The following is a 24,467-nucleotide window of genomic DNA, read 5'->3' on the forward strand; positions in this document are numbered from 1 at the left end:
TTTTCATATTTCTCATCTAATTTCTGCAGCCCTATAATTTTAGTAAGAACTGTACTCTTCCATCCTTGTTCTTCTATTCATTGAACAACTTGGGAGTTTTGCTTGGATCTATTAATGTTTGGGTAAATTAAAAGTCTTGCATCAAAACGATCAGAAGTGATAGGGCTTCAGTGTCATTTTTGGCATCTGTTTAGGAAAGCCTAGCTAATATTGAACACTGTCCAAATAGTATGTCAACTCAGTAATGGGGAACTCCTTTGATCTCTTTCCACCATCTCTCTGATGCCAGAAATAACAGTGTGCCAAATGGTAGCTTTCTCACTTGTCATATTAAGTCCATTTTGCTGCTGATAGAAACTTGCTGCTATTAGAAAGTGATTCCTAAGCCAATGCTAGGCATTGGGAATTGAACTGCAATCAGCCGATTGAAGCACAATGCATGATTAAACTCCCTCACAATCAGAGGAACTTGGTCTGTTTCTCCTGTCTCAAACTGGATTGGTTCTTCCAATTTTAACTGGATAAACACAGTGAATAACTTCCTGGGAAGAATCTGTATGAATTAGTGATCAAAGCATGTGACAGAATCTTGTTTTCAGACTTTTGTGGCCATAATCTTAACATACTCAAAGTGAACTTGAATGTTTAATTATTATTTTTTATTCTTTTATAGACCACTGCGTAGAATTTCAAAAAATTAATATGAGCAACTGTACTCAACAATATTTACAGAATGCTACTTCTCCAGTCATGGAATTTTGGGAGTAAGTATAACTAAACTTTTATTCTAAACTTATTACAGTATTAACTGTTTAAGTAAAGGTTTGGAGCAAACAAGAATAGCAAAATGTCAGCCTATGGTAATGTATTTCAGTTTGAAGCTGTTTTTACATAAAATTCACAAACGATTTACCACCCTTACTTGAAAACAAATGTCATTGAAATAAACATGCTTAGGGGTGCACTACAAGTACCAATGAAAGCAATGGGAGCTTACATTAATTGTAGCTCTGTTTGTTCCGTTTCTTTTAGTGGGACTGAGTCATGACAGATAGTCATGACAACTTTATGTTGATTGGAGTTATTGTGTTTAGCTGGGACTTATTGACATCATGATCAACTATTATATTGTCAGAATGATGGTATAATAAAATCATAGCATTAAAGGAGTTGAAAGGCACCTAGTGGATCATGGAGTCCAACTTCCAGCACCAGTTCAGAACACCAGTTTGTAGAAGATGTCATATGATAATGTTACTTACATCTGAGCATTTCTGATGTTTAGGAGGCTTGTTCCCTTTAGTCTGACTTGTGGCTCAAGTTGTATTTTGAGTGTATTCGAATTTTGATGATGATTTATATTAAAATGTAGAGGGTTACCTTTGGTTCAGCTTTTCTTTTAGCATGTTTTCCTGCACTTCTATACTAAGTAAAAAATGTTCACAAAAGACTTTTGTCACCTTTCCCTTGGATGGTCAATCATTAGAAGAAGAAAAAACCAGGAGTTCATGTGTGTTTATATTTCTGGACATCTATTCACTTCTGTGGTCAGTCCTTGACCCTTTACATAATTGGGGAGCTTGTACCTCGTGATCTTGTGGAATGAATATTTTACAGCGGTCTGTTTTTCCAACAGTTACCAGTTATTTTTGTGGAGCTTTTACTAGCACAACTGTGTCCACCACTAGTGGCTTAACTTGGAAAATTGATTCATTCAGTTGGTGCTCCTGAGATATTGCATTGTCTGCCCTGAATATCTATGACCTGATCTTAACTTTATTAACCATGGGTTGTATTGAATGCTGCTATTCCAATCATACAGCAGTCTTCTACTTGTGCAACAGAACTTCTCTTTTCTCCTGTCCCCTGCAGCCCTACTGCACACCCTCAAAATCTGCTCCAGTGGTTCGGAGGACCCTCTAGAGCAGATTTTGGAGATGTGCAGGAAGAGGAAGCCCTGTTGTGCAAATGGAATGCTACTTGTGCAGCGCTGGATGCAATGAATTCTGGAGTTTCCACCTCTTTGAATACAAACAGTAATCATTCAGTCAAGTATAGAGTGTGGGCATTGATTCTGGTATGACAATAATTATGCTAAGTTGATTTCCTTGTTGTCTGGGCAATTTATTTGTACTAAATTACTATCCTGAAAAAATCTGAATCATTAAGCATTTGTGTGGTGCAGAACTGTGCATCAGAAGAGGAATAACTTGTGTGCATGAGCCACTCAGTCATCTTTTAAATGATTGATGAGAGATGCATGCAAGCTCTCGTTTTGGCAAATGTTGAGCATGTTCTCTGTGATTCCCCCCCACCCGTCAGTCATGCTGTGCTCTGTGGACATAAGTGTTCAAAGCAATGCAAGCAACAAAGCAGCACGTGGTGAAATATAGATGTGAGGCCTGCCACACACACAGGTTAGAGAGGAATCGGAGATTTCCTTCTAAAAGTGCAATGCTGAATTTCTACTAAAATGCTGCAGTAATCATCTGTGAACATTCTGTAATATTGCCTTTGTTAATCACACTGTCACTTCCAGAAATACATTGTCCGTTCTTATTAAGACTTATTCTTTGAAAGGCTCACTGACTCATAGAGAAAGAGAGAGATAGATGTTTACCTAAATATAATAATGCACATAGGACATTTAAGTTTATTTATTTTTATTAGTTAAACTGAATGTTACCCACTCTTTTGACATCTGCTAGATTTGTGATGCTTGGAAGCAAATTAAGAGGCAATGAATATTAATACTTGCATTGGTGAATTTTGAAATGTTATTTTAATTTTAACTCTAATAAGTGATCTAAGAATAGAACTAGAAATTTATAGTGGATAAAAGAGTGCATATCTGTGTCAGAACTAATTAGTTAAAGATACACACTTTGGAGCATGTAAGGGCTTTAGCAGTTTCAGAATAAAGTTTGCATCAGAATAATATTTGTATATTTGATACTTGAAGATGCTGAGGAATGCTTTTTATGTCTGACTTGTAGGAAGGGAATACAGCTGAAGACTTATAGATTTCCTATATCTGAACTTCATTTCAAGTGAACTCATTCCCATATGGTGTGTTCGTTCACCTGGCTTGAAAGTGTGAAGAAAGAGCCAAGGATAAATTGCATCCAGTATCAGCTATGATTTCTGGTTTCATTTAAAATAAAAATCCTGTATGGTTCACATTCATCCAATTTTCTGTTCTTATGTCTACAAACATTTTGCAGTTTCACAAGTGCACAAATTCAAAACAGAAGAATGAGAACTTTAGTTGGCAAATGCTAAATTATGGCAAAAGAATGGACTTACCCAAGCAGATAAATTAATCCCCTTTGCTTTCGGGAATAATGTAATTCACTGCCACAGTATACTATCTCTGCACTGACAAAAATTTTCTTATAGCCCACTACAAATAATTCTGGTCATATGATTGGCGCTATAGGGATAAGTCACCCAGTATGGGACAGTAGGTTTCATATGGATTAAAATCAGCATATGCATACATAGAGCTGCAAAGCCAGGATTTATTATTTCATTTATTAAAATCTTCATACCCACCTTTCTTTATATAGTTCAAGGCAACTACATTTTGTTATTGCTATACCATGACTTTAAATAAACTTACAGAGGATTATGATGCACTCAACCATGTATTTTATAACAGTCTTGTTACCTGCTGATTGACCCATTTCTTAAGATGTGGGCACTTGTAGGGAAGAATCTCTTTACTAAGTGGAAGTGTCTGGTGGTTGTGTATATGTAAACAAATATGTATTGATGTCTTGTGAGAATTTGAGAGAGACACAAATGGGTACCTACTATGTTTGCAGAGCTCCCTTAGTTGCATAATGAATGAAAACCAATGGGAATTATCAGTCTGGATGTGCAGGAGAAGACCAGTAAAATATACCCCCCATTAAAGCTCTGATAGCTGTGGTTCTATAGGGCTCTCAAGGGTTACAATTACATGACATTGGTTATGGTATGTTAGAAATATAGTGGTGGAAGTGTCTTGGCATATTCAGGCCATGATGGACATTCAAGATCCTGGAAACCCAAGTTCATCTTCTGAGACTGCCTGAACAATTTTGTAAGACTGACAGTGATGTTGTTACTCAGATTGTCACTTGCTGCCACTGAGTTTTTCAGAAGCTTCTGAGATGAGTGACTTATTACCTTAGCTGCTAATCTATTAAAGTGTTTCTTTAAACAAAAGGGGAGATATGTGTATAGTGTCATTGTATAGTTTAGTCACTAGGTGGCACTTGACTTAGTTGCATCTGAGTGGAATCAGGAGTTTCCTGTTGCTGTTTTTGAGAAACTGTATAGTTCTTGTTTACCTTCCTGACTGGTGTGCCCTCTAAGCGTTTCATGATGTTCAGTAAACTGTTTGTTTCTAAAGATGCTTCACTTGTTTCCAGGAAGTGTTGATATAGGGTGGTCAACTTAAACTTATTTGTACACCTTTTTGTGGCTCTTTGTAATGTTTAAATCTGCTCTAAAAGTAATGCAAATTATTTTAGGATGATGCAGGATGTGTAATTGCTGTTTTGGCTTGATGTCGTTTACCTTTAAGGATTACAGGCACTTGTTGCAACTTGGACTCGATCAGTCTAGGGAGAAATGTATTAATACTTCTTCCCTGAATTTGTTTACAATCTCAGTTAGCTGTAACAGGTGTATGTACAATATCCAACTTGTCCCTTTCTGGGTTTGCCTCTTTTTCCTATTGCCGAAGCTGTCAACAGTGCTCTCTACTTAGATGTAGATATACTGCCTTCAAGTCGATTCCGACTTATTGAGACCTTATGAATAGGGTGTATAAAATGAAAATTCTAGCATTACTAATAATTACTAATAAATAGTTACAAGGGTTGATGAAGATGGCATTCCCAAATGTATTCTCTAATTCTGAATAGTAATAGACATACTTAGAACAGCATTTTTGTGATTTCACACCTTTTACTCTTTGAGAGTTGCTCAACATGCCAGCCTTCCTGTTGTATAGAATACATAGCTGAACACAGTGCTGAACAATTTTCACTATTTGTTAAATTTTTGAAAACTTAACCAACTTGGTTTGTGTATTGCTATATCTAGATGTGTATCAAAGCCCAATCTCCCAATGTAGTTAAAAAAAGAAAAAAACAACCCTGGTATAAAAGAGCTGTTGTCATTGTCTCAAGTCCTGGTGCATATACACACCTTTACATGTACCCTTTAATGCAGAATAAAATAAAATTACATTTTAACAAGATGCTTTTAAATATTTACAAGTATATCATATATTTAATGTACACTGAGGAGGGAGAAAGTGCAATTTTAATTACTACTAGACTTGCTCTTTGCTCGCATAATTTTCACCTGTTCAATTTAATTAAAAGACACTGGGTTATGCCTGTTTTTTTGAGCTCTTCACATCATTTAACATATATTACTATGCTGGTGCCAGTTATGTATTGATCTTTGTTCTGGGCTTTCTTTCATCTGTATGGGTAATTTCAATTGTTGAAATTGTTGTTTCCTGTTGAAATAAATTGGATTCAAAAGTGCTTCATGTTTGGAGGGAGCAGCTAGAGTCAGATTTTCCTGCTGTTCAAACTGTTATTTCAACCCCTCCCCTCCAAATTGCAGGCTGCTGCTGCAGGTAAGATTTTCTTCCCCTTGCAACTGATAGGCGACGAGAACAATGGCTTTTGGGGTTCATTCCAGTGCCATACTGAGCCCACTTCCAGATCTGGGCTTTAACACTGGACCCTGTGCAGAAGAGTGTGAGGAGGCAATAAGGGCAAGATGTGCTACTGCTGGAATCATTATTTTTATCTTATTCATGGTACTCTTCCACCAACAGGAATATAACAATAACACAAGAAGTCACTAAACCAATGATCATATGTACATAATAATTAAAATATTCTTAAAACACATGAGTGGTTTAACAGCCAGCCCCTCTTCCCAGAGAATTCTGGGAATTGTGGCTCAGTGAGGGAAATGGGGGTCTCTCTTAGAACTCCCAGCTGCCTTAACAAATTATACTTCCCAGGATTCTTTGGGGGAAGCCATGACTGCTTAAATTTTAATAAATGTATGGTGTGAATGTGGTCTACAATGGGTGACAGACAAACAGTTTTATAGTAACTGGTTCATTGCTACAAAAGGCTTGGGTTAAGAGGTATGTCTTCACCAACTAATGAAAAATCAGCAGTGTCTGTGCCAGATGCACTTCCAAGGGGAGGCCATTCCAAAGATAGGGAGCCACTGCAGAGAAGTCTCTTTGCTATGCCTTAGCTCTTTGAACTTCACCTCGTGGTAGGACTACTGTAAGGCCTCCCTTGCCCATCTTAATGCATGGTCATTGAGGGCTTTATGCATCAGAGTGAGCACCTTGAACTGGGGTTGTAAACCAATTGGCAACCAGTGCATATGCTTCAAAACTGATGTTATATGAATCCAACCACGACACCTTTTAGCACCCTAGCTGTTGCATTTTGCACTGGTTGCAATCTCTAAACTTGACTGAAGTCAGTTGATTTCAGTGGGTCTACTGTGAGAATGACTTAGCTGGATATCATGTAGCTGTGTAATGTTGACAAGCATGGATGTTGTTTGGATGTTGGGGCCGGTTTTATATGTTAAGAACACCCCCCACCCCCAAAAACAACTTCAGTTATTTCCCAATAGGAATAATGGCAACAAAGATGCCAAGAAAGAGGTTAATCCAAAAATAGCTATTGTGGGAAGATTATTTGTGTCTGGATCTTAAATCTCTCTCAGAATAATTTTTCTAAGTTGATAAAAAATTAAAAATGAAATGAATGGGAGAGAGTTTTCCTGCACCAATTCATGGAGTGGTGTGAAGTTGTGCCATCTACTAGGGTGTGGCTATGGGTTGAAATGTCTGAGCAGGGGTGGGGAACCTCTAGAATGTGGGCCATCCCATGTGGCCTGATAGGCTGTTTTTCCAAAATCATGGCCTCCTGCCCCACACCAGACATTATATAGGAAATCAGGTGTGGGGGAGGTATCTGCCATCACTCCTGCAGGCCAACTTTTGACAGGTAGGCACGGTGACTGATCTGTCAATATGACACCAATTAATTGGCACCTTTGGCCTGCCACAGTGGGGGAGATAAAGAGATGGCCTGCTGGGCCAAAAAGGTGGTATAAGATTTGGCATGTGTGCTTGCCCCCACCCCAGTGAGTCTGCCCCATTTCAGCCATTCCATTGGCATATCTGGGGTGTTCCATTGGTATATCTGGCCTTCTACCTGACCTAGTGGAGCTTCTGCCAAATTCTTTAGTCCCTCTGCCAGCAGATCTTCAGTAGAGGACTATACCTAAATGAATCAAAGTGAAAATTCAGAGTATAAACTCTGAACTCAGGTCTTCTGCCTTCTACACAAACACCAAGCTTAATCCTTGGAAATAGCTTTCCTATTAGATTTGAATTTGAAAGAAAACACCAAAGTTAGAATAGTTATATGGGAAGAGCTTGAAATATCAAATATGTTCTAACAAAGTTCCCTCAGGAAATTTCTTCTTACCATATTTCAGAAAACTTTGCATTCCTGAAAACATAATGAATCTTCAATAAGGTGCAGTGAAACAAAGGCTAATTCTCATACGTGAGGCTTTTAAATGAAAAATATAAAACTGACAAATCTTCATTGGCAGGATTGCTGTGACCTTAGCTATGAGGGCAGTTCAGGAATTTTTGTGTATTAATTCTGGAAATTGACAAGGAAGTTACAGAAATCTTTACTAAGTAGTATATTTATCAGAGCTAAGTATAGCGCTTTTGTCCTATGATCTGTGTTAACATCCACCACTCGGGATTGTGCTGGGAATATTATGCCCAGCATTTTTTGCTGTTTTTGTAGTGGGGCATGTGACTAAATTGCTTTCCATGCCAGAATTAGTGTGTTTTGAATGGGGTAACATTTTCAACTCATTATTGCTTATAAAGACATTGCTGTACATTTGACATCCAGTAACAGTAAGAATCAAGCTGAACAAGACTCAATTCATACAATCAACAGTTGTAACTGGATTGTAAAAATTAAAGAGCTTGTGTGGAGGAGGGACATCAAGAGACTCTGACATGGTGGGTAAGCAACCTATAATACTTTGCCCCTTAATCTAGTGTGAATTGGAGCTTTTGTTTCAGTGGAAATAGCAGGTGCCCCACCAATATGAATCAGCACTTCAGCAGGAATCAAAGGGTTAAAGCCTCCTACCCTCACTGTCAGAGGACTCAATCTGGGTTGGACCCTACAGCTGCTATTTACTTTTTAAGTCATTCACATAGTTGCTATTATTAAACATGCAGGTATCGCTTTTAATGTGAAAAGAAATGCTTGATTTTTAAAAAGTGCCAGTGATCCTGCTTGAACCAGAAATCTATGCCAAAGTTTCTTTCTAAGCATTACTGAGTCTTGTTTGGAAAGAGCCTCAGTAGGGTTTAACATACTTCAGTTAGTGTCTATCCATCCCTCAGCAATCAGATCTTTTGAAGAGGTTCTACTTTAAATAAAAATGCTTCTGAAATTATCTTCATCCTCATTTCTTTCTGAGTTTCCCAGATTACCTGTTTTTGTTTCTGAAGTGGAACTGTTGTATTAAGAATTCTCAGTTGATCCTTGTTTGTTTCTGAATTTTATACAGAAAACAGTATCTATATAATTTATCATAGTCTTCTGTTCTGTCAGTTCTGCTCCCCACATTATTACACATATTGATAAAACTTGAAAAAAGCAGTCTTAATGTAATTGTATGCATTATTGCATCAGTATTCTTTTTTGTAATTTTTTAAAAAACAAGTGCAATCACAAAACAATGTTAGACCTCTATATCAAGATTTATTTTGAAACATTTTGTTTGCATGGAATATGTATGTATATTGGCAACACAGCACAACTTAGTTTATGCATTATTGATCAGTGCACATGTGCAAATCAGCAGTGCTGACAGGGGAGGGGGAGAGATTCATATGAACTGAAGGAACTGAAAGCTATGGCAAATGGAGTCTATTCAAACAGTAGAATTAATTTTAATTCTCCCAGTTAAACTGGAGTTCATGAGGAGTGGAAAACAGGGTGAGAGAATTGGATAAACAATCATGTAAAATTAAGCGCTGACATATTTTCCCCGTTTTTAGATCAAGTTGCAACCTAGTCAACTAGAAAGTATTCTATACTCAGATATTGGACCACTTGTATGACAGTCTTCAACAATCTGGTGCCCGTCAGATGTTTTGGATTACAACTCCCATCAGGGGCTGATGGGAGAGGTAGTCCAAAACATCTGGAGAGCACCAGGTTGGTGAACGCTTCTGTGAGAGCAGTACAACAATGGAACCAATGTGATGGTCTCTCTAACACTGGAGGCATTCAAGAGGCAGCTGGACAGCCATCTGTTGGTTATGCTGTAACTTGGATTCCTCTATTGAGCAGGGGGTCTTATAGGCCTCTTCCAATTCTAGTTTTCTATGATTCTATGGTATTTCTGGAGAAAAAGTAGTAACAGAGTTTGCTAGCAGTGGATGGGCTATCATCCCCCTCCCTTTTAAGCTGCTTACTTATTTTCAGGCTGAATTTTGTTGGTAGTTCATTTACACCTAATTTATATTGTATGTAGATTTTCATTCCAGTAGGCAACTTTTTTGTAATTACAGCTTTTCTTGGCTTGGAACCATGTATGAGCAGTTTCTGAGCAGATTATATGAAGGATTTTTGTTGTTATTATATGCCTTCAAGTCGATTACAACTTATGGTGACCCTATGAATCGGTGACCTCCAATAGCATCTGTTATAAACCACCCTGTTCAGATCTTGTAAGTTCAGGTCTGTGGCTTCCTTTATGGAATCAATCCATCTCTTGTTTGGCCTTCCTCTTTTTCTATTCCCTTTTGTTTTCCCCAGCATTATTGTCTTTTCTAGTGAATCATGTCTTCTCATGATGTGTCCAAAGTAGGATAACCTCAGTTTCATCATTTTAGCTTCTAGTGATAGTTCTGGTTTAATTTGTTCTCACATCCAATTATTTGTCTTTTTCGAAGTCCAGGGTGTGCACAAAGCTCAGATGTATTTTAAGTGTTGTATGAAGGCAGAGTTCCACTCACACAATGGGACTTCCCCTTCTCCTTGTCCTTCATACCCCCAAAATCTGCTCTGAAGGTTCCCCCAACCCTCAGGTTTTAAGGGTGCAAGGCAGAGAGAGGAAGGAGAAGTTCCATTGCACAGACAGAAGTCTACTGCTAAAATGTTTTAGTGCTGTCTGAAGTGGTACAGTAGGATAAGTAACCTCCAAAGACTTCATCCCCAGATTAACAAAGACTCCTTGCATACTGCTCTAATAGTTTCCCAAATAGACTGAATTGGTTCTTCGGCTTCTCCAAATCATGAAACAATGCAGTAAGTACTCTGGTACATTCCTTTCCATGAAATGTTGGCAGTGATTAAACCTCTTGCTATTCAGGAGTGTGCTACAGCCCTGCATGCTGGAAAGGTTTATTAAAGAAAAATTCAGCATACTCTAAGCCCATGGGAAATGTAATGCTGTAGCAAACACACTGTCAAGCTTCCAAAGTGCTAATCTTTTGAAAATGTTGTTTTAAAAGAGTGGTGTTTATAAAAAGGCCCCGCTTCTCTATAATATCCACCTGTGCACTATGATGCAACATTCCTCCTTTTCTGTGAAAACTAATGAAATAGTTATGACACACTAATTGGCAGACTATTGTGTTTTTCTATTTTATGTAGTGATTTATTTATACCCTACGTTTACCATTATAACAAATGCCCAAGGCAGATTTCAATAACAAAATGAAAAGCTAAAATACAAGATGAACAGAATAACAATAAAAAACGACAGCAATAAAAAATAAGGCTGTGATCCTGTACCCACTTACCTGACAGTAAGCACCACTGAAGTCAGTTGGGCTTCCTTCTGAATACACAAAGCAGCAACCCTCAGATTAAGCAGCATAAATACGTAGAAAATGCAGCAATAACTATCAGTGTGGAGCTCCTCTTCTGCAGATGTACAGGCAAGGGGAAGTGGCGCTGGCAGGATCCCTGTAGCCAGCAGAAAGCCCCCAAACAAAGCATTCCAAGAGAGTGGAAGAGGCTGAGCCAGCATAGGATCCATTGGATCCTGAGCTGGCACCAATTCCATCACATGACTGCTGCTGAATCTCTGCTGGAAGAGTGTTCTACAGCATGGGACTGGTGACATTAAATGCCCAACTTCTAGTTTAGCCCAGTTGGGCTTCTGTAACATCAGGGACAACAAGCAGCATTCCTCTGGATAATTTCAGTGATCAAGCTAGGATATGAGGGCTCATGTTGTCCTTAAGGTATCCTGGGGCCAAATTGTTCAGGGCTTTGTGTATCAACACAAGAACTTTGCACTAGTTATTAAGAATTCACTGTATATGCCCCTGTCGCTAGCCTTCCTTGTTAGGTGGGGCAGCCAGATTTCTAGGTGGGGCCTTTTTTGGGGGGAGGCACATAACTCCAGTCAGTCCCCCCCCCCACTGGCCTTGTCTGTGGGAGGCCTTGTCTAGTTATGTCTTTTGAGGAACTGAAAACCACAAGCTCCTGATTGGGATGTTGCTTGAATCAGTGATGGACCTTCAAATAAACAGCCATTGTTTAGTGCTTATAATAATTACTTGAAAAGCTTCAAGGACTTTTTGAGTAATTGATATTCACTTGAAAATACCAATTTAATACACTAATAGGCAAAAAACCTTGTGGTTTAAGAATGTACCAGGGGAGCAGGAGTCCTGACCTCATACCTATAGCCAACAGATATATCTATCCAACTTACTTATAGCCATAGTGCTGAGCGTTGCTAGGAGATGCCCTGTTCCCCTCGCAGAGCTTCAATCAGAGAAGCTGACTGTTAAACCACTCTGGCTACTGGATCTATGTCAGGGGAATAAGAGTCTTCTCTCAGCACCCTTCACAAACTACACTTCCCAGGATTCTTTAGGGGAAGCCATGACTGTCTCAAGTGAAATAAAGGGCTGGTGTGGGTGTGGCCCCCTGATTAGCCAAGCCAAACAGCTGTGAGTCTGGATTTTAAAACAAAAACAGTTGGTTCTTACTGAGCATGCCTGACATTATCATTGAGTTCAATGCTAAATTTCTTAAATTAATTAAAAATCAGCCAGGCATTTTTTTAAACGTTTAAACTGCAGAAGATGAAGGTCAGAGTATGGGACAAGGTCAGTAAGTGGATTACAGGTACTCTGTGAACATGGCTGATTTTTAATTAATTTGAACAAATTATGAGAACTCTGACAGAAAAAAGTCCAAAGGGGTCTGGTTGTTTTCCTCTCTTTTCACACTTTGAACTCTCCGTTCTCTCTGACTGTTTTGTGTGTCACCATGAAAATTTAGAGGGTTGTTAAGCAAGTGCTTTTGAGTTCAGGACTGTAAGTTTTGTAAGGTTTTGTTTTGAAATGAGCTTATGGGAAGCATCAGAATGGCATGGGGAGTATTTTCGATTTAGCATTGTGGAATGCAAAAAAATCCATGCTGACTATAGTATACAGACACTCTTGTGGCTGTATAATCATTCTCTGCTACCTCTTCTCCCTTACTCAGGCTAAAAATGCCTTAGCTTGATGAAGGGGATGGCAGGCAGCAGATGAATAGTCAGGCCCCATGATCCCAGGCAGGAAATGACACTCTTAACATCATTTGTTGCTAAAGATGGAGTACTGTGGACCTTTCCTTTGTTGCCTTCTATCATCCTCTAATTTTGGAGGAGGCATGGGGAAGGGGGAAGGTCAGTGGCAAATAGGGTAGAAGCAGATAAAGTGAGGATGACTCACAAGTTGAGGAAGGGCTGGCTCAAGGTACATGATGATGGCAGTGCCTACTTCGGTTTGGTCTGCTTAAGTTTGAGTAGGGGTGGCTGCATTTTGAGTACCCCCACTTTGAATAATTGCCTCATCCATAGCTTGTTACTCAAATAGCCAGGCAGAGCTTGCTCAGTCAAAGCGCTAGGGGTTGCTTCCATTTTCTCCTGCAGATCCTCCAGAGTCAGTGATGCATGCAGAACTTATTTTTCATCTTTTAGTTTTCAAAGTATTTTGTAGGAGTTTGTACACTGCATTATACAGCCACAAGAGTGGCTGTATACTACAGCCAGTAGGGATTTTTCACGTTCTACCATGTTAAATGAAAATACCCACACACACCCCTTTTTGGTGCTTTGTATAGTCCCAATTCAAAACAAAAATGTACAAGTCTTATACTGTTGGATTCAGAATCACTTGCTCTACAACCTGGAAAGTTTTCTTGGTGATACACCCCCCCCAAGGAGAATTCACAAGTTAAAGTGAAAAACAGGAGAGCGAAAAACAAGAAGCCGTTTGGGCTTTTTTCTTCAGAAGTTCTCATAATCTGTTGATGTTCATTAAAAATCAGAGATGACTGTAAAGTATCTCTAATCAAATCCCTGAGCTTGCTCCAAACACAGAGCTTAATCTTCAGTAGGTTTAAAGTAAAAAAACAGCATGGTTTGTTTTTAATTAATTGATAAAAAATGCATTACAGCGGATGATTACATCACACAAGCGCAGTTGAAACCAGGACTTCTTTCCTTTCCTTTCCCTCCCCCTCCTCTCCCCCTCCCCTTCCCGTTATTTGGGGGAAGCAGGGGAAGTCTTCTGCTCCTGTGATTGGTGGGCAAAAGACATGTGCCTCACACTGGCCTTCTGCTCAGCATCGTTCTTCCCTCGTGCTCTGTGTGAGGAAGCACGAGGGAGGAAGTGGAGAGCCAGACTGTCGGGAGAGAGAGAGAAAAAATGGACGGTGAAGGGATAAAGCCGGAGGGCAAGGATGACAGAGGAGAAGGCAGTAGCAGAATGGAGGTGAAGAACTGTGGAGGTGAGTGACGGTGATGTGTGTGTGTGTTCCCACCCCTGCTGTCTCCCCACCTGCCCTTTCTGCTCGCCCAATTGCCCTGCCACCCCCCACTCCCTACCCCGCTCTCTCCCCCGCCTGTGTCTCTGCTCGCTCAATTGCCCTGCCCCCGCCCCCTCTCTCTCCCCCTGCCTGGTGTGTGTGTGTGTGTGTGTGTGTGCGAGAGAGAGAGAAAGAGAATGAAAGTGAGTGTTCATGCATGTGTATGTGTGAGAGACATTTTTCTCTCTAGATTCAAGCAGTGGAGAAGTCTGGCTCATTTTCAGTCACTTCCCTAGTACAGAAGTGATTGTTGTCTAGGTAACAGAAAAATATAGGATTTTAGCATAGCTTTAACAGGACAATAACATATCCACCCAAAAGCAAAAGGTAGCAGCAAAGATAATCTCATGCTGTGTCTAACTCAGGTTTAATTTCATTTTTTAAAAGTTTGTCCCCCCATGTATGTAAAATTACATAGACTGCTAAATTACCCTGCTAAAGCAAATGGAAATAAATTCATCATTAGTATATTCATAGTGCAGCAGTGGGGAGGGGTGGATATAGTGCTTGAGAATGCATAGGTTACATCAGCCCTGCAAAGTAGCCTAGTGTGGCTGTACAGATATTGGGAGGGGGCTGAGAGGGAGTTGTGTATGACAGCCCTGAAGTGTAGTCCAGTGTTGTTCAGTCTCTTGGTTTTGTGTTTTTTCTTTTTCTTTTTTGAAAAGAACTTTTAAATTGACTGTAGCAGCAGCATTTAATTCTTTAATTTATTAAATTTATATCCCACCATTCCTCCCAGAAGGAGCCCAGGGCAGCAATGGGTGGAGGGATCATTGCTTTCCCACTCATGGGAGAAAAATAGAGGCTTCTTGTGATGCTGGTGGTATAAATCCTTAACTGGGTTTATAAATGACAAATGCTCAAATACTTTTTGTTGGAGTGTATGTGGTTGTTTGACCTGTGCTCATAACATTGTTGTAGTTATTTTGAGATTGTATGAGACTCTTTATTTTTAACACTTTAATCTTGAATTTAGCCTTGGTTGCTGTAAATCTTAAATCTCGCACGCACGCACGCACGCATGCATGCTTCCCATCTGAAATTAGTCCTGTGTTGAAGCCCCCATCTGAAATTAGTGGTGTGTTGACCACTGCCTCCCACTTTTGTGAAAGCCTTTGCTATATAGGGAAGAGGCATTTTCCTCTTCATCTTTTGCAGAGAACAGAAGGTCTTCATCAAACATTAGCAGGGGCATCAAACATTTGCAGTTAGTGTAATACCATATTACACTAATGAGGTGGCCAAGTGTTTTTTCTGTTTGTGACCAGTAGTGCAGTATGCTGTTGTTAAACGCCAGGTCGGTACAGCATAAGATCTCCCTTGTTCATGATTTAATTGTGGAGGAGGCGGCTGACCTGGCGTGCATAACCGAGACCTGGGTGGGTGATATGGGAGGAGTTGCTCTTTCCCAGCTTTGCCCACCTGGGTATACGGTTCAGCATCATGGTAGAGCCGAAGGTCGGGGAGGCGGGGTCGCCGTGGTCTATAGGAGTTCTTTCTCACTCACCAAGCACCCTGTACAGGTGACGACTGGATTGGAGTGTCTCCACCTTGCGCTGGGCCAGAGAGACAGGCTGGGAATTTTGTTGGTGTACCGCCCGCCCTGCTGCTCAACAAATTCCCTAACTGAGCTGACAGAAGTAGTCTCGGAGGTACTGTTGCAGTCCCCTAGACTGTTGGTACTGGGGGACTTCAACGTCCATGCCGAGACTGCTTTATCTGGGGCGGCTCAGGACTTCATGGCGTCCATGACAACCATGGGGCTGTCTCAGTTTGTTACTGGCCCGACGCATGTGTCGGGACATACCCTTGATTTGATCTTCGCCACTGGACAGGGAGATGGTGATCTGGAGGTTGGGGTTTTTCATCTACCCCATTGTCATGGACAGATCACCGCTTGCTGAGGTTTAGGCTTACGACGACCCTTTCCCTCTGCAAGGGTGGGGGACCTATTAAATTGGTCCGCCCCCGGAGATTAATGGATCCTGAGGGTTTCCAAAGGGCTCTGGGGGATTTTCCGACTGAGAAGACGGGCGCTCCTGTTGAAGCCCTGGTTGATCTGTGGAATACGGAGATGACCCGGGCGGTTGACACGATCGCTCCCATGCGCCCCCTCCTATGTAGAGCTCATGCAGCCCCATGGTATACCTCGGAGCTGAGAGCGATGAAGCAAGAGAGGAGGAGGCTTGAGTGCAGATGGAGGCGAACTCCTGACGAATGCAATTATGCCTTGGTAAGTGCCTGCTCTAAGCGATATACAGCAGCGGTGAGGGCAGCAAAAAAGAGATATTTTGCTGCCAGTATTAAGGCATCACTCTCTCGCCCAGCGGAGCTTTTTAAAACTGTACGAGGGCTTTTACATCTTCGCCCTCGGGATACTGTAGATTCATCTGTAGCCCGCTGTGATGAGTTCGCTGGACACTTCCAAGACAAGATCGCTAGCATTCGTCCGGACTTAGACTCCAATATTATAGCAGTTGGATTCAATGAAGCATCCAGACCACGGTCTTGTCTTCATTTATTGGATGAGTTTCAGTTGGTGCAGCTTGAGGATGTTGACAAGATCCTTGGACTGGTGCGAGCGACCGCGTCTGTGCTGGATCCTTGCCCCTCTTGGCTGGTGAAAGCTGGTAGGACCGGAACCGCCGACTGGGCCAAGGAGGTAATCAATGTCTCTTTGCGAGAGGGAGTGGTCCCTGACTGTCTAAAAGCGGCGGTAGTGAGACCACTCCTGAAGAAACCCTCCTTGGACCCAGATAACTTGAACAACTATAGACCTGTGGCGAATGTTCCATTCCTGGGCAAGGTTCTGGAGCGGGTGGTGGCCGGCCAGCTCCACGGGCTCTTGGATGACACTGATTATCTTGATCTGTTTCAATCCGGTTTTAGGCCTGGGTTTGGTACCGAAACAGCCTTGGTCGCCCTGTATGATGACCTTTGTCGGGAGAGGGACAGGGGGAGTGTGACCCTGTTGATTCTCCTTGATCTCTCAGCTGCTTTTGATACCATCGACCATGGTATCCTTCTGGGGAGACTCACGGAGTTGGGAGTTGGGGGTACTGCTTGGCAGTGGCTCCGCTCCTACTTGGTAGGTCGTCAACAGAAGGTAGTGCTTGGGAACACTGTTCGACACCCTGGACTCTCCATTGTGGAGTCCCACAGGGATCGGTACTGTCCCCCATGCTTTTCAACATCTATATGAAGCCGCTGGGTACGGTCATCAGGAGTTTTGGAGTGCGTTGTCACCAGTACGCTGATGACACGCAACTCTATTTCTCCTTTTCATCTTCTTCAGGTGAGGCTGTTAACGTACTAAACGGTTGCCTGGCCGCGATAATGGGCTGGATGGGAGCTAACAGACTGAAGCTTAATCCAGACAAGACCGAGACACTATTAGTGAGTGCCTTCTCTGCCCAGATGGTGGATGTTCACCCTGTTCTGGATGGGGTTACACTCCCCTTGAAAGAACAGGTTCGTAGCTTGGGAGTTCTTTTCGACTCTTCCTTGTCTCTTGAGGCTCAGGTAGCCTCAGTGGCAAGGAATGCTTTTTACCATCTCCGATTGGTAGCCCAGCTACGTCCCTATCTGGACAGTGACGACCTCGCCTGAGTCGTTCATGCTCTGGTAACTTCTAGATTGGACTACTGCAATGCGCTCTACGTTGGGCTGCCCTTGAAGACAGTTCAGAAACTACAGTTAGTCCAGAATGCAGCGGCCAGATTGTTGACGCGGACAAGAAGGTCCGCTCATATCACACCTGTTCTGGCTCATCTGCACTGGCTTCCTATTTGTTTCCGGGCTAAATTCAAAGTGCTGGTTTTGACCTATAAAGCCTTACACGGCATGGGACCGCAATACCTGGTGGAGCGCCTCTCTCAATATGAAACTACCCGTACACTGCACTCAACATGTAAGGCCCTCCTCCGAGTACCATCCCATCGAGAAGCTCGGAGGGTGGTGACTAGAAATAGGGCCTTTTCGGTTGTGGCTCCCAAACTGTGGAATGGTCTCTCCGATGAGGTGCGCCTGGCGCCAACGCTGCTATCTTTTCGGCGCCAGGTGAAAACCTTTTTATATTCCCAGGCATTTTAATGCGTATTAGTATATGTATTTGATGTATTTTGCTACTGTTTGATTATTTTGTTTACCTTTGTTGGTTTGATTTTATTGTATTATTGTATTTATATATTTTGATTGCTTTATTGTATGTACACCGCCCAGAGAGCCCTTGGGCTTAGGGCGGTATATAAATAAAATAAAATAAATAAATAAATAAATAAATTAAAAAGTGCAGGGTCTCTTCATGATAGTCACAGCCATGCCTCTCCTTCTTTTTTTGCTGCTAGGTTGAGAATAAGATCCTTTTTAATGCCTTTAATGCCTTCTCCCATTATAATAGAAGTCCCTAGGATAAGCACAAAAGAGGAGAGTATAAGAGTCTTCTCAGTGACTGACTCACCTCCCTTCACTCTGATTGTTTCCAATCAGCAGGAAAGGACAAGAAAGCATGTTAGAAGACACTTCTCAGTAGCTAACACACTCCCCTTTCATGCTGATTGGTTCATAAGAAGCTGGCGACATAGGGACCCTGCTGGGACCCTGCTCCCAAAAAAGTGAGGGGTCTAAGACCCCCTGAGACCCTGGACAACTACACTACTGTTTGTGACTTAAACAAAAAATCATCCTGCATCCGTACACTGCAATGTAGAGTTCACCCCACCCCCGCTCTCTCCTCCCACCTGCGTCTCCGCTTGCTCAATTGCCCTGCTCCCCCACACCCCGCTCTCTCCCCCACCTGCCCTCTCCGCTCGCTCACTCGCCCTGCCCCCCCAACCCCTCTCTCTCCCTCCACCTGCGTCTCCGCTCGCTCACTCGCTCAGTTTAAATAATAAAGTCAGAGGATAGCTTGGAAAGTGACTTGGCTGTAATATAGCCTTCCTTTGCAACACTGCTGTTGTCTGCTACTATTTAATTTTAAACAGTATTTTCGATACTGTAGATCAGCCTTTCCCAACCAGTGTGCCTCCAGATGTTGTTGGACTACAATTCCCATATTTCCTGACCATTGGCAATGCTGGCTAAGGCTGATGGGAGTTGTGGTCCAACAACATCTGGAAGCACACTGGTTGGGAAAGGCTGCTGTAGATAATGTGACTCTTTTCAGGTTTAAGAATCTCAGAACACACAGTTGCTTAAGTATATAATCCGTCACAGTGCGCCCTATGACGGGCATTCAGAGATTAAAGCAGAAGAGGTAGTAACTACTGATACTTTGCAAAGTAGTATAGATTGCAAGATGCACAATGTTTAAAAAAGGGTCTCAAGCATTTTTCTTTGTGTATCCCCTGTAGAGTATAGGAAACACAGGAAATTGCTTTATACCAAGTCGGACCATTGGTCCATCTAGCTGAGTAGTGACTGACAAGGTTTCACATAAGGATCTCTCCCAGCCCTAATTGGAGATGCTGGATATTGAATGTGGGGACTGTTGCATGCAAAGCATGTTCTCTGCCACTAAGCTATGACCCTCTTCTAAAAGTAAAGGCATTCTTGATGGTAATATAACATTTAAAATACACTGCTGAACTATTTCTGTTACTGCTGGTGCTATGAGCTGTAGGAGCAGGGCAAAGGTACCTTTTACATGGATTGTGACTCGAATGGACTTGAAGGCAGTCCATTTTCATTTTCAAATATGATTGCACAGAAATAAATCCCATTGAACTCAAGAAGCATGCAAATGATCAAACCCACCCTCCCTTCTCCTCCCTCGTATCCTCTCCCTCTTGCCTCTTCCCCCCTTCCTTTGTCCCTCCATCCCCGTTGCCTTCCAATCCCCTCCTTCCCCTTCCCCCTCCTCCCCATGGTCAGTTTTATCTATCTTAAGCATGATTGCATGGAAGTAATTACCATTGAACTCTATAAGCATGCAAAGGATCAAACCCGCCCTCCCCTCTCCCTTCCTTTGCCCGTTCCAATGTGCTACTTCCCCTTCCTCCCCTATGCTCAGTTTTTCCTATCCTACCCAAGATTGCATAGGAGTAAATCCCATTGAACTCAATAAGTATGCAAATGATCAGAACTGCTTTTCCCCTCCTTCCCCTCTCCTCTCCCTTCCTCCTCCCCCTCTTCCTTCTTCCTCCTCCCCTGCCCACTGCAGACCTCCCTCCCTCCCCCCAGTCAGTTTTACCTATCCTAAGCATGATTGCACAGGAGTAAATTGCACTGAACTCAATAAACCTGCAAATGATCAAACCTATCCTTCTCCTCCCCTCCCCTCCTGCCTGCTCCCATCCCAGTCCTCCCCTCTGCCTTTCCTCCCCTCCCTCCTCCTCTATCTCCTCCTGCCCTCCCCATCCCCTGTGGTCAGTTTCACCTATCCTAAGCACGATTGCAGGGGAGTAAATCCCACTGAACTCAATAAGCATGCAAATAATCAATCCATTCTCAGCAAACATGCACAGGATCCCATTTCTTACCTCCTGGATTAAAAAGCAGGGAAATTCACTAATAGGCAAAGATCCTTGTGGTTTAAGAACGTATCTATAGCCGACAGATATTTCTATCAAACTTTAAAAAGCAGGGAAATTGGGCAGCTATAGTGAATGCACCAGGGGAGCAGGAGACCTGACCTCCTCTCTGAGATATTGTACTGCCCTACAAATTTGTAAAAATGCATACACAATTTGGGTTGGTCTTTCACAGTCACTTTAAATATGTCTGATTTACTTTTCAATTTTAGTGAACTTTCCTATAATAAATCATTTTCTTTTGTTTCTATTTCTGTGAATATGTGAAGTACAGCAACACTTTGCAAAATTTACACTAAAAAAACTCAAAAAATAATTGTGGAATAATGGCACTGACTATTCTGCAGAATAATCTCCAGTGCACATCAGGAGTGTCTCAGTTTGCACCAGATAAAACAGTGGGAGGTGAAATATATTCTACCAAAATTCTAAGTGTGCTCTATGTTTTTAATTGACAATGCCCACCTTGCCTTAAATGAAGCGGTTTAAACATAGCAGGCTGAAAACAAGTATCTTGGGCAGGCTAAGTTTGTTTTTTCCAATAGCTAGAGTCATTGCTGAGGTAGCAACATATTGTAATCAGTCTGATTTTACATCAAACTGCAGTTTCAGATTCAACTGTTAATGCACCCAAAATAGAAATAGAACATAACCTCCAATTTGAAACACAGAAGGCTGTCTTCACCATCATATCACATTGATCAATAAAATGGCTTTGAAATTAATAAAAATAAATTTGACACACATTTCTAGGATGAATAATGAGCGAAATAAAATTTTCTAGTTTAGATTCTCTGTAGAAACATTAGTAACACAGGAAAGAAGCAAAATAAGAACACCAACAAACATACAAAAATATAATTCTCTGTCTTTGGAGATGCCAGGTGTTGCTACCACTCACCATATGCTCAGAGGCACATGTTACCAAATTCTTCCAAGCTACACAGCAAGTGGATTGGACTGTGAAAGACCAACCCAAATTGTATTTGCATTTTGACAAATCTGTAGGGCAGCACAATATCTCAGAGAGGAGGTCAGGTCTCCTGCTCCCCTGGTGCATTCACTATAGCTGCCTCATTTCACTGCTTTTTACAGTTTGATAGAAATATCTGTGGGCTATAAGTACATTCTTAAACCGCAAGGTTTTTTGCCTATTAGTGAATAGATATATATTTTATATGAATTTGTGGTACAGAAATTAATTAAATAAATAAAATTAGAAAGTACCACATGCCAACCATTTTCTGTCACATTTTAACAACTAAATTCTTTAAAAATCATTGTTTTCTGTTTAAACCCAACTTTACAACCAGAAAAGAAAGGAAATGGAACCAGGGAACCAGGAGGAGTAAGACCTAGCATGGTTAAGTGGTTAGAGTGTTGGACTAGAAGTAGGAGGAGGCCCATGTTTAAGTCCTTGCATCTTTGAAGCTTACTGGGCAACCTTGGGCCAGTTGCTGTCTCTCAGCCTAACCTACCTCAAAGTTTGTTGTGAGGATAAAATGGGTAGACCAAGTATACCACCTTAGCGCCCTGTAGGAAAAATGGAACATAAATGTAATACATAAAGAGTTGCATTCAAAATAGTGCTAAGGTGGATGTTTTGTCTCCTTGTGTGATGGAATGTTCTCCCCTTCTCCTCCCTCTGCAACCCCCCCCCCGGATCTGTTCTGGGGTTTTCCCCAGCCTTTTGGAACAGATTTCGGGATGGCACAGGGGAGGGGGAGAGAAAAAGTCCTGTTATGCTAGTGGTAATTCTTGCACTAGTGATATTATTTTGTTGAATACTACCCTAAATATTTAAGATGGAGCAGAGGGCCCACTTCTTGCTTGTAGTAATTGGATTTCTTCATTTAGCATAGTGCTGAATCCATAGTTTTTATGCAGTTTCATTCACCATGTATCTTCTATCAAATGTATTTTTTTTCTATTATCATTATTACTCGCCCTTCACCGTTAGGTCCCAGGGTGGATCAGAACATATAAAATACATTATTAAAAACAATTTAAAACATTACATTCATAACTACAGGGGGTCCTAATATATATCTCAAGTGTCAAAAGCCAAGGTAAAGTGGTGTGTCTTCAGCATACAACAAAAGCTGTACAGTGAAGGTGGCAGACAAGCTTTTCTGGCGAGGGAGTTCCACAACTTAGGGGCTGCCACAGAGACTGTCCTTTCCTGGGCCACCCCCCAAATTTTTGAGGGTGGTGGAACTACCAAGAAGGGCCCCTTCTGATGATTTCAACACCCAAGAGGGTCTGTAGGGAAGGAGGCGGTGTTCCAGATATTTGGGGCCTCAGTCATTTAGGGCTTTAAACACTAACATGAGCACCTTGAACTGGGCATAGAGAAGAACTGGCAACCAATACAGCTGTTTTAAAACGGGGATTATATAAGATCTAAATGAAACTCCAGCCAGCTACTACATTTTGGACCAGTTAAAGTTTCTGAGGTCTTCAAGGCTAGCCCCTTGTACAGCTTATTGCAATAGTCCAGCCTGGAAGTTTCCAGAGCATAGAATACTGTGGCCAAGTAATCTGTCCAAAAGGGATTGAAGCTGGAAAAAAGGATTGAATTGGACTTCATAGTATCTTCAGTGTTGCCATGTTGCTATGATCAGATCTGTTACAAGTTGGTAACAGGTGAGTAGTGCTGTGCTAAAAATTTCTCCATTTGGTTATACTGCTCTGTCATCAATTAATGGAAAAATAAATTGCATTCAAAAATTATCTTTAGTGAATTTTTTGTGGTGTGTACTTTTGAGATGGCCTTGGAAAGTTTGTGAAAGGAGCTTCATTTCTTTCATTCTGCAACTCATCTTTCCAGTGGCCTGAACTCTGCAGCATTCCCAGGTGCCCATACCTCAATCAAAGCTGAGGGGAAGTAATTGTGTTATCACTCCTCCTCCCACTGGGGCTTTTTTAGATCAAGAAGCATGGGCAGCCCTGATGGCTGGAGAATTGTGAAGAGAGGCAGAAAAATTGAAGCCTTTTCTGCATAGAAGGAAAACTTTCAAGAAACTATATTACAGACTTTGGCACAGCGTTAGAGTGAGCAGGTGGCTTCTACTCTTATTCCTCCTTCCCACATTGCTACCATCCCACAGTTGGATTGGGCTCAGAATGCCCAAGTGAGTAGCCTTCTCTTTCTTGCTGCCATCCATCGCCAAGTGGGTGGAATGGTGATGCTACCGTCATTTCCACTTTGCCTGTTGATCCAGACAGAGAGGGTAAATGAGTGGGAAGCAGTGCTGTCCCTCTTCTTCACTGCAACAGCAGCTATGTGGGCTCCAGTCAGCAGTGGGTCCTCCTCGTTATGCATGGACCCTGACCATATATCAATTTCTGAAGCTGGAGGAGTACCCCTCCAGGTTTGGAGGGGGCAGCATGGGTGGAATGGGAATCTGCAAACCTTCCTCCTCTTTTGTTAGCAGATGCCTTCACCATTTCAAAGTCCTTGTACTCATAGAAGAGCACTGACTGGATACGACCCATAGTCAAAACTTTTCTTGCTTAGAAGGCTTGCACAGAATCTGGCAATCATTTTTAAATGAGAAGGGGTACATATCCGGAATCTTCTCCCCCCACCCCTTGTATTGTTCAGATTTCGGAAAAACTAATTGTGGTGTCCTTTTCATGTCCCTATATGAAAAATACAAAAATCCAGAAAAATGGCTAAGCCTGTTGACTTTGGTTTATATAAAATATTGTTCAGAGAGCCTTTATGTTGCATATTTTTCCTTTAAATGTGCCCAATCACATTGTACTGGTATGGTGGATAATCAGTCTCATATATTCTAAGAAGGCTGAAAGTCTGATTTCTTTTAATGATATATTGTACCTGGTGAAATTAGAAAGAGGGAAAGGTACAGATGAATAAAAATAGAAAATGGGCATCCTGGGCATGTTGCTTTAGATTTTCCAGAATAGAACTGGCTATGCTTCTGCTATG

At 41.6% G+C, this 24,467-nt stretch overlaps 1 protein-coding gene across 1 annotated transcript in view; it reads left to right on the forward strand.

Moving 5' to 3' along the window:
- SLC6A11 (solute carrier family 6 member 11) overlaps positions 1–24,467 on the forward strand; it is a 193,469-nt gene that overhangs the window by 11,161 nt on the left and 157,841 nt on the right. The window contains exon 5 of the mRNA XM_061621990.1: positions 674–764. Within this exon, the coding sequence (XP_061477974.1) occupies positions 674–764 (91 nt within the window). The remainder of the gene's footprint in view (positions 1–673; positions 765–24,467) is intronic.

Source organism: Rhineura floridana, chromosome 3, assembly GCF_030035675.1.
Source record: "Rhineura floridana isolate rRhiFlo1 chromosome 3, rRhiFlo1.hap2, whole genome shotgun sequence".
In the NCBI taxonomy this organism is placed as follows: Eukaryota; Metazoa; Chordata; class Lepidosauria; order Squamata; family Rhineuridae; genus Rhineura; species Rhineura floridana.